The 11,402-nt window shown below is 39.0% G+C and overlaps 1 protein-coding gene across 2 annotated transcripts; it reads right to left on the reverse strand.

Moving 5' to 3' along the window:
• Window positions 1-1,514: 1,514 nt before the first annotated feature.
• Window positions 1,515-8,494, reverse strand: LOC140266875 (pro-opiomelanocortin-like). 2 transcript variants are annotated; one of them, XM_072361999.1, is made up of 3 exons: window positions 8,074-8,494; window positions 2,816-2,942; window positions 1,515-2,426 (listed from the first exon to the last, which is right to left on the reverse strand). In XM_072361999.1, exons 2-3 carry the CDS (start codon window positions 2,933-2,935, stop codon window positions 1,860-1,862), a joined length of 687 nt encoding a protein of 228 aa, XP_072218100.1. In that variant the 5' UTR covers window positions 2,936-2,942; window positions 8,074-8,494; the 3' UTR covers window positions 1,515-1,859. The 2 variants fall into 2 exon arrangements, with proteins under 2 accessions (XP_072218100.1, XP_072218099.1); XM_072361998.1 differs by having other exon boundaries at window positions 1,515-2,459; window positions 8,074-8,490.
• Window positions 8,495-11,402: the final 2,908 nt, after the last annotated feature.

Genomic DNA, 11,402 nt, shown 5'->3' on the forward strand with positions numbered 1-11,402 from the left:
GTCTGATTATTATTTTTTTTTTCTCGCTATTAATGGGTGTGAAAGCCACAGAATTTTTGTTTTAACAGGATTTTGCTGAGAGAACTTGGGAAAGTCATCACATAGGAATGTGGAAAACAAAAATAGAGATGCCTAGGAACAGATTCCAACCTCGATTATTAAGTCAGCTGCTGCGCTCAGTGCGGTTTGTCTGCCTGTTTGGGGCAGTGTTTACTGATGTGCAGGTCATCTGATCAAAGCTCTGAATCTCTGTTCAGCTTATGATCGTGTTGTTCATTATGTAGTTGCATCTTTCTGTCACACAGAAGACTCGCATTTCAAAGTGCTCCACAGCGGCTTTGTTTCGGTTCAGCCTGACAAATACAAGCATTTGAATTTCTGTCTGAAGTCGCACAAATTTGCTAAAATGCGCACACATTGCAGTATGAGCAGATGTATGTTTTATGAGAACAATCATGAATAATTCCATAGAACTAGTCCGACTGTGTGAAATGTGGGATAAAAGGAATTTAAAATTAAACCCCTATCCATTTAACTAAAAGTATTAGAAAGACCAGAAATATAAAAGTAGAACCGGTATTAACTGCGCTGCATGGGTGCAGGAACTCCTTAAAACCACTTAAACTCAAGCAAAGAAACGGATAATAAGACGAAGATGACTTGTTTGGATCTTACTGAAGATGGTCTGAGGTTACACTGAAACCCGACCTGTGGTCCGACGAAACATTTATTTAAAAATAAAAGCCCTGGCAAAAAATGATTTCATTGTGACACTTAGTGGACGTTCATTCAGTTGTCCTATCTTGTGAGACAGTTAACAAATCAGTTATGATACAAATGATACAAAACAATTTAATTCCGGCTTTGATGAAGTGATTTCAGCATTTTTTTTCTAAAATTTGAACAAAACTGTCTTCTGTTGTGTCCTTTTCCCTCTAGATTGTAGAGTGCTGACCTGGGGAGCTGGTTTTTAAAATAGAGCCATGAACCATCATGTTTTATTTTCGTCTGCCTCGTACAAAAATCTCCTTTCTTTGATTATCTGAACGCCACCACCAGTGTGATGCCATTTTAGAGGCGAAATGTCTCTGAGAACCAAGGAACAGAAGGATTACCAAGACCTCAGTGACTGAGAATCTAACAGACGTTTGGCACATTATAAGCAAGCAATATGACAACACCACCAGCTGCTGAGCTGCTGAAATCCTATTGTGAGCAGGAATGGGGCACATTTTGCTTTCAAACCTATAGTTGCAGAATGAGTTCTGTTCCAAAAATGTGAGGCAAGATGCCATTTAAAAAAAAAAAAAATGGTGAAAACTCATAAGAAGCATATTTTAAAAGAAAATGTAATGTAATGTAAGATGTTTCATCAAGCTGCTGTATGTAAGACCTTCTAGTTTCAGTCTGTCACTGTCCAGCAGTTTTCAGTCACATCTCATTGCTTTTTTCAAATAGCTCTTTTAAAAGTCAAGCTTATCATACAAGAAGTAAGACTTCACTCTTATGTTTGCAGCAGACACAATATTTAATGTCATAGTTTACAAAAAGTGATTACAATTCGTCCATAAACTGGCTGATTCGACACACACAAACAAAGCGCACTCCTCACACTCACCAATAACTTTGTTTCTCCTAAGATAAAATGTATTCTTAGAAAGCTGTCAGGTCAAGGAAATTCCAATTTTTTTAAAATATTTTTCCACCTTAGGGTTTTAATGAAAGAAACAGTTGGCCCAGGAAAACACTCAACAACACGCTAAAGATAGCAAGACGCTTCTGTAATTTGAATCAAGACATCTTTGAACTGACAAGCAATGGCTCCTTTAACTATCATCCTCCCCTGATCAATCTTCCATTCATCCAATTATCCTCTGCACATCTTTCACTATAATGTTCTTGAGGAACTTTGCCAGCTGCCCCTGAGGTTTCTCCTCCCTCAGCTTAATTAAGCTGCCATTTCGTTTAGATGCAGGTGGGCTGCCCCATCTGAAGTGACTCATCCGGTAGGTCCCATCTTTTCTCTCCTGCTGATTCGCTGCCGCGTGTGCTCTTGAGCTGACTCTGGACATCAGCAAACCCTCATTTTGATTACTTCTTTTTTGAACAGCCACCTTTGCCTCATCCTTGCCACTGCTCAGATGTCTACGAGCCCGAAAGGGGAAGCTCCCCTCAGAGGAGTCCCCTCCCTCCAGAGAAGAGGCAAAGACTTTAACAGGTCTGCGTTTACGGCCAGAAGGCTTCCCCCAGCGGAAATGCTCCATTGAGTAAGAACGACGCTTGTCGCTGTGGGCTTTCAGATCTGACTCTGACATGTCTGAGAGTTTGTCCTCAGAAGCCAGAGTGGCTAGAATGATGTTGAGTAAGAGGTCATCGTCATCATGATTAAGCTGCTGGGCCGATGCACCGGGCTCTGGGATTTCGGTCTGGATCACAGACATGCAGAAGTGAACACAGTCCTGCATGCATGCAAAAAAAAAATCCCAGACAGTAGCAACATTTAAAACACATCATACATTTTAGGCATTTGAAGACATAATAAGCAGCTGAGTGTGTATTATCACTGTGAGAGCTTCTCAGATTAAACCGCACTTGTTGTGATTATAATTATGCAAAATAGATAACACTTGAGGTTCCATCTCTGAAAAGGAGAGTTAGAGTATCCTTTCATAACATGAGGAACATTAAAGTTACTAAATTATCCACTCCTGTCTTATTTAAAACACTCAGAGATTTAAAGAATAGTCTTTCCTTGCCCAATGATGACAGGAAATGAAAAGTGACAACAGATTACTGAGGTGACAGATTGACTTACCAGTATCCTCTCCTCGCTGCTCAAGTTGTTGCATATAGAGCTGTCCAAACACATCGACCCAAACCCAGGGACGCACATGAATGCCATCACAACCACAACAAAACGGCATAGACACATCATCTTTAGCCTGGTGAAGGGGATACAAACTTAGGTTAGGTTTTGAGCTGGAAAAAGAAAAGTGATGGTGAAGAAATTCTCCTCAGAGCACGGAAAAAGACTTCGGTCCCGACAGAATAAAAAGCTTCACTTGATCATCCCTAAATGAGAAGAAATGGCCAATTATTTGAAAAGATACAGTTGGTGTCTCTTGATCATTGCACCTACGTCACACCTTTCTCTCTTATATAAGCAGATTTGTTTCCCTACTGTCTTCTGAGATGGTGACTTTGGAGGATATGTAGCTATGCGTCATGATTGAATAATGATTTAGCTCAAATGCTGGTGGTCATCATTCCTCCTTCAGCCAACATTACACGTATTGTAACAGATGGTCATGTTAATCAGCAGATCATGTATCTAATCTGTTTATGAAAAACTTCTTCTGTTAGGGTTACCAAAGCAGGGACACGGCACTAAGCATTTGTGTGACAAACTAAAGCAATCAGCTGGAGTTCAAAAAGGAAGCGTGTTACAGTTTGTGCTCGTGCTTTGTTACAGAATAGTGATATTTCTTCTGCTATTACTTGCTGTTTTTCATGTGAGGTTTCGATTGCATTGCACAAGATCCATGGTAAAGATATCAGTCACTGACATTTCTACAAGTCCTCCAGTCAAAATAACCAATAGACCGTTTATTCATACCCTTAAATATAAACAATATTGGCATCCTCATAAACAAATACCTTTACGGTGATGTAATTTTGTCAATAACAGGGTAGCATTTTTCTAAAACATTGATGTCACATCTTGACAGGTCATAACATCACTTGTTTATGGTTAAAAAAGAAAAACCCATCACAAATGAGACTATAATACACCACGGCCACCTTAATTGACTCTATTTTGACACTTCACATGCAGTTGTTCTAATGACCACTAGAAGTCACATATTCTTTGGCCACTATTCTAAATCACTGTTTCCTTCTTGAACACAAAACCTATGGTGTTGCTTTTGGGAAGAGGACAGCCTCCTTTTAGTGCAGTTTATTTACCCATAGTACAGTATTTTTCACTATACCTCTCTGCAGCCTCGATTATAGTAAATCATCCCATCCTGCTATCTGTGCTCTCTGGTTATTATTTTTTTTAATTAACCTTTATTTAACCAGGCAAGTAGGAACAAGTTCTTATTTACAATGACGGTTGGGCAAAAGGCAAAATAAAAATACCACAGCACATTAAAAAAACTGTTAAAAACACCCACTGCTTGCATACCATCGTACTAGGCTTAGTAGGTGATAGGAAACAGTTCCAACAATACAGCAAACACAAGCATGCATGAAGCAGCAGCAAACATAAGAGATATCTGCGGGTGAGAAACAGCTGCATGTGTTAGTGAGAATACCCATAATAATGTCCTTAAAAAGATAAAAATCCTTAAAAAAAAACAAAGAACAGCCCATTGCTGCAGCAGCTTGAATTGATGGCCTTCAAAACGTGGTATTTGTTTGTGAAATCGCTGATTACAGAGGTGGGGATCTCAGGCATGGCACTCCCTTAGTTGACTTTGTACCTGGCTATGTGTTCTTGTAAAGTGTCACAGCAAAGGCTTCATCACCTCTCCTCTGGTATGCCACAAGGTTCGGTACTGGGACCTCTTCTCTTTGGGCAAGGTCATCCACTTGCATGGCTTCTCATATCACTGCTTTGCAGGTGATACCCAATTGTACCATAATTTCCACAAGATGACCCCCACGGTCTCAGTAAGATTCTTTATTTGGTTCTCTGACATCCACATGAACAAAGGAGTGCTACCTTAAGATTAACCTCTGCAAAATGAGCTTTTGGTAACTTCAGAGAATTGTTCCATCCATCATAATGTAAACATAAAAACTGGCTCTTCACAAGAACAGTTGGTGTCATAATTGATGACCAGCTGTCTCTCTCTGACCATGGTGCATCCATCTCTCAGTCATGTTGTTTTTAACTTTACAACATGAGCAAAACCAGGCCGTCTCTGACTCAGTATGCCACCCAGCTCTTGGTACAATTCATGGTTATCTCCTGCTTCAACTACTCCCTGTTTACACAGCAACACAGCAGCACCTTTGGTGATAAATCAATCTAAAGGGACAAATGCCACTCCATTGCTCATTGAACTACTCTGGCTGCCCATTGCTACCCGCATCAAATTCAAGCCACAATTACAGTGTCTGCACCCAGCTATCTAAACTCAGTATCACAGTCTCATGATCCAAATTGACCTGTTAGCTCCCAACACGCTTAACCTGCACGTACTTGCACTTTTATACTTAATTTCATCAATATCAACTGCACTTCTTACAATTACAGAGCTTTATCAACTTAATGCCAAACCAAATATGTGCTCCTGCTGCTTCTTCACACTAAATTAACTGGGGAAACATCAGCCTCAAAGTTATCAAGCAAAGAAGCATATCATGCTTATTTATGGGTGTACTGCGGGTGATGATCTTTACAGGAGGTCTACCAAAGGAGGTTTTCATGCCCACATTTGCACTTGTATACATTGCAGCAACAGCTCCTGTCAGCTTGTGTCTGAAACACTTTGATAGAGCTCCAGTCTCTTCCCAAAACGGCCTAGTGTGTTCGGAATTTTTTCATCTGATTAGACAAAAATGTAAATGTTCAGGAAGCTGAACATTTACATTTACAAAAAAGGACAAGGACATTTTTGCAACGTGCCCTGTGAGTTTTTGCTATCACACATTGTTCTGGAGTGAGAATGGGCTGCTTCTTCGATGACATGAATAAGATTCCATATTTAGTCCTCTCTTTTGTCGGTTTAAAAAAAAAAGAAGAAGAAATGAATAAAAAGGAAAACATTTAGGCTCCCTAATAATCACTATTTATCATCAGCCCACAGCTTGTAAACATGTAGGATACTCATTTCTGAGCCTTTCGACCCTTGGCTTGGGGTTTCTTCTAATACTCCTGCTAAATTATTATTTTTTTCACATTTGGCATTAGTCCAGTGTGGATTTGAGAAGTCTGAAAGATACTTTTGGTGCTGTGGTTGCCAACCTGTTATCACCTTCAGCTTTATTTGTTCATTTTTGCTCCAGACATGTCCTGTTTATTTCAAGAGAGCGTTTATTATCAAAAGGATATCTATTTCTTATTGTTTAGGTGAGCCTCCAGGAAGTATTTTTTAGTAGTCAGCAGCGAATATCACGTCTGACTTTCAAGCCGGGAAAGTCAAACCTTAAAAGTTTTATAGTGGTTTATATTTACACGATATTGTGGAATTTCACACTTTTCCACAAGACAGTTACACTGACTGGGACTGCATGTTGAGAAACTGTGCTGCCACCTGGACCGTATTGTGCTGTCTGATGCAGAAGTGACACATTGTCAAAGTCCTCTATGTTGTTCTCGCTTGAACCGCTATGAAAATGTTTTAGATGGTGAAAAATTCTCTCTTCCCATCTAACTCCTGTTAGCTCACCTGTCAGGATTATTTTCTAGATTTAACTAAATCAAAAGCACTCTGATCACTGTCTGTTGCAGGTAAGATGGTCCTGTGCTCAATAAATGATTTGAACTGAATCCATTGGTACCGATCCACTGAACTGCCAACAGCTGCAACACAAGCCCAAAGCGTGATTTATCTGCTCCTGTGCATTTAATGAAATCTGTTCAAGGATAGCTTTCCTGATTTCAGCCTAAAAGTTTAATTTGAACTTTATTTGTGTGCAGGGTTTGTGTCCAAGAATATCAGGCTTGTTTAAATATCTATTAGCAAATACTGACAGCTGACTGCTCTGTGTTCATGGTTTACACACACTTTTTGTATGGTACTCTTTTTCTTTCCTCACTGTATTGCACAGACAAATATAATGCCCTCATAATGTTGAAGTGAAAGGAACATTTCATGTTTAACTTCAACTTAATCAGTTATTTTTCTTCTCACTGAACTATCGTTTGAAACAGAAACTTTAGATTTGCTGCTGTGTTTGGGATCATTGTCCTGTTGTATGACTCAATTTCAGCCAAGCTTTTGCTGTCAGACAGATGGCTTCACTTCGAGAATACTTTGGTATGCAGTGGAGCTCATGGTCGACTCAGTGACTGAAAGATTTCCAGATCCTGTGGCTGCAAAACAAGCCCAAATCATCAACCCTCCACCACCGTGCTTGACAGTTGGTTATGAGGTGTTTGGTTTTCACCAAACGTGGTGCTGGGAACTATAGCCACACATTTCCACTTTGGTCATGTGGGGAGCCACATTGTTTCATGTCTTGTGGTTTGTTCAGATGAAACTTTGCAAACCTAAGCTGTGCTTCCATGTTCCTTTTCAAGAGAAGAGACCTTCTCTTGGCAATCATTCCAAATAAGTCATACTCGTTCAGTGTTTTTTTTTTTAAATGTTACTGAGATAGACTTTAACATTTTCATGCTAACAGAGATGTGCAGAGTCTGAGTTGTAGCTATTGGGTTGCATTATCATCTCTTTGTTATAATGATAGTTTCACTCCTGCTTCTCCTATATATTCTTATTCTTCCGCGGTCTTCAGCGGGGTTATTTTTTAGAGGCTAGTCAACAGATATTAGAATTTCAGATTTATCTGACACACTGCTGGTCATCATATTTCACTCTTTTGATAGATGTGAACATTTTAAAACTCTCCCCATGCTTTTTTAAAAGCTTTTAATTGTGGGTGAATGGAACGTTCAACAGGGGGATGAGTTAATTTCCTTTCCTTTGATGGGAAATTGCAAACCATTGTTTCTTTCTCCCTCCTCCATTATTCTAAGAACTGACTCCTTGGTGGGCCATTGTCTTTCTAACTCTGGCAGAGGCTCATCTCTTCCCACAGTATGACTCACTCAGCTGAGCTTCGAACAGATATACTCTGATGAAAGAACCTTTGGAGCTTCTACTAAAATGGACTGAATTCTAGTATCATGTGGAGGTTTTGTAAGATGGATTTATATTTCATTGGTTAGGGTTACAAATCATTGTATTGCCTTAAAACTTTACAAAGCAAGTACAGCTTCACATACAATCCATCAAATACAAGTAAACTGTAAGTACATCAAATCTGTAAACTGCAAACTATCTGACACAATTTTCACTCATGCCAGACAAATAAGTTGAGGATGAAATTGATTTTTACCTTGTTCCAACGCTTATCCTCTTGTTTTTCTCCCAGCTTTTCTCCACAGATCATCCAGACTGGTAACACTCAACTGTGGTCCCTCTCCTTCTCTCCTGCTTTCTCTCCGCTTGGTAACTAAATGCTCAGTAGGAAATGGGTTTGCTGTTGCTTTCTCAGAGGAAGAAAGCTCTTTTTATAGATGCAAGAAGTAAAGAGTGCCGAGTCTCAAGGCCTTTTAGTGTGATTGAGGTGAAGCGTCACCTATTCCTCTCTTGATGGGAAGGAGTGTGTGTGGTTTTGTATATGACCACTCACACGGCTCCTAATCAGTGGTGCAGGCAAGATCATGGAATTGATGATTTATAGTTAAATGTCGCCCTCTTTGTAAACCTTCTCTATTTGGAAAACACTCTTAAAAGCCTTCAAATGTCCCGAGAGGGTGATTATTAGTATATTTCTGTATCTAAGGTAGATTTATTCATGTGCTTGTTCACTTTATGATATGGTGATCACAACAGCAGCTGTTTATTCATGGACCTTTGTCTGTCCTGGGTCTTAATCCCTCAAAGGTCAGTCCTAATCACTTGCGTCTTAGCACTGAGAGCCTCATCCTTTCAACAAGGATGTGTGTGAAATCAATTTGACAGATTCGATTGTTTTCCTGCCGTCCTTGTTTTCCAAGGTGTACATGCCTCCCTGTGTGGAAACTTCATTATGAGGACCTGACTCACTGGGTAGACGTCATCATTACACCTTAAGATGAAGAGGATACACACACACAAAGGAAGACGCGCAGTGCTTTATGACAGGAAACATTACGCTGTAGAAAAGAGTCAATTTTCATTGACCTGTTCAATGCCAGCGTCATACACCTTTACCTGCTAGCTCTAGTCAAGTACGTTATTCTGTTTTTCTATAATATACAGGGTGTAAGGACATATATAAGGACAGGGTGTAGCTTGTGCATGAGAAAAGAACATATATTTGCAACAAGAGGCACTGATTGATGTGTTTTCTATCACATTACTTATTTTGTTTGTGCCTCTCCTTCTAGCCTTATTGCAATGTCCTCACAATATCTCCATCCACTGTGTCTTTAACCCATTAAGACCCATAATATCATTCATAGGGTCAAAGGGAATAAGGTCCCTAACAAGCTGGTCATGCAAATATCAAGAGAAATTAAATATGCATGAAATATCCACACCACTGCAGCTCTGACTCCTCCCTTTCGGGGGTGCACTTATCTTGAAAATGAATTTCACCCACTTTCACCAACCCAAGGTGTAAGTTTACTCTTTGATCAAGGTGTAATTCAAGTCCTTTGCCTTTTTGTTCAGCTTCGTTTTCACCAATAAAGCAGAGAACAGTGACCACATCACTAAGGATGCTGCAACCAGTCTATTGCTGATTTAATGGTCCTTTTTCCCATTGATTGTGAGCACGACCTTGAGATGCTTAAACTCCTTTTCTGGGCGATAACCCTAGCCTCAGATCTAAGTACATCTAAGATCTCTAGATCTTTTTTTATAAATAATTAGAACACTTGTCATCATAGTACACTCAAAATGTTTGGCCTTGTTTTCCAAGTTATTTTGACTCCTCTATTTGTGTTGTACCACTATGGTATTTAGCAAATTCTGTGTCTGTGAGGTTACTTTTTTCTATCACAGTGAACAGAGCTTGATATATTGATCCGCTTGTTTTAGTGTTTCATGCACTGCTTGCCCTCTTAGATAATCAAATCTAATTTGATGGTGATGTCATGTTTCCCATGACATCAGCAGTGCTTTGTACCTAGTCAGGTGTGTGAATCCGATTTATCAACTCTTCATTGTACATACCATGATTTCTGGTGTCTTTAAATGTTTCAAAATCAGACTTACTGAATATTTCTATTTTACAGGATACTTACACCATAGTACCATATTAAGCAAATATGCTGTCAGAGTTTATGACCGCACTGTAAGTATAAAGAGTAAATACAGTCTTTTACTGTTTGATATAATGTTGATCTCTTGACATCAATGACAACACACATACTACTGTTTTCAGGTGCTATTGGCGAAGGAGTTTATCTTCCCAGAAAACTGTTCTGATTGGTCAACCCTTTCTCTCTAGGTGAGCTTGTGTTACACAAGCTGGCTTAAATACAGTGAAGATGTGAATTGCTCACCTTATATAGACTATCTTAACTGCCATTTATGGGAGTGCTATTATCTTAATAGCTTAACATTTTAAAATTCATTCAAAGGAAACATATCATAGCTTATTTCCTGTAGATGTTGATAATGAACCAGGATTTGTCTCACATTGTGGCACACAGGAATCCATACACATTTATTTGATATACACATTGTTAAAGAGATAATCTTATGAGCACTTCTTAGTTACTCTTTGGACTGCCAACCCAAGACATCAACTTCTGCCCCATTGTCAAAGCCGTTGAAAGCTCAGAATTGTATAAAAAGATGCCCTTCGGCTTTGGTATTATCAGGCAACAATGTTGACCCCCTTATGCAAACAGCAAGGATGAGGGTTTGGGTTTGAGTAGGGTCAGTTATCTCAAGCTTTTATGGTAGGGAAGGGAGGGATTCTGTGTGGGTTTGAGACTTCTGCATGATACAGGCCATTTGGTGAATGCTTTTTCAATCCACCTGCATTGCTGCAGCAGATTGCAACAGTGGCTACAATTTAAAATGTAACAAAGGCAATCCACTGCAGAGTGTGAAGTAGTAGCTGAATTCACCAGGTCCCAAAGGCCCAACCCTAACTGCAGAATGAACACAAAGCAACATTTTTAAAGATGTGAAATTCATAGCAGTGATGGTATCTGTTGCTATTATTACCGTTGACACATTTTAGCATAAAGCCTTCCGTATTTTCATATTCTGTTTCTGTATCTATTACCATTTCAAAACATTAACTGCTCGCATTAATTTGAGATGGAGCAAATTTCCAATGTTTTTATGTATTGTCATTATCATAGAATAATCTATTCTCTTTATTTTATCTTTAATCAATAAAGTGTTTACATTGGAAATCGCACCAAACACACAGAGAAAGACTCTTGAGTTTAAATTTGATATTGAAGAAAACAAGCAAAAGCAAATTCAAGTTTGACAAGCTTGAATCATGAATTCTTTATATGGACTTCCTGTTGTACAAACAAAAACTTTAAAAAAATCACCAAACTGACAAGAAAACCGATTTTTGTCAGCTGAGATAAAATCATGATATTGTTACACTTGTCTTATGAACACAAAGTTGCTATTTTATTTTTCAGTTAATAAAGATGGATATCGTTAGTGGTATTTTGAGACATCCACAGTTTATAGCACAACATT

Source organism: Leuresthes tenuis, unplaced genomic scaffold (genome assembly GCF_036924035.1).
Source record: "Leuresthes tenuis unplaced genomic scaffold, fLeuTen1.0.hap1 SCAF_13, whole genome shotgun sequence".
NCBI classification, from domain to species: domain Eukaryota; kingdom Metazoa; phylum Chordata; class Actinopteri; order Atheriniformes; family Atherinopsidae; genus Leuresthes; species Leuresthes tenuis.

Coding starts and splice junctions, on each gene's coding strand:
- LOC140266875 (XM_072361998.1), bottom strand. CDS start 2,935: ATGATGTGTCTATGCCGTTTTGTTGTGGTTGTGATGGCATTCATGTGC. Junction 2,460..2,815: donor GCAGCGAGGAGAGGATACTG/GTAAGTCAATCT, acceptor GCATGCATGCAG/GACTGTGTTCACTTCTGCAT.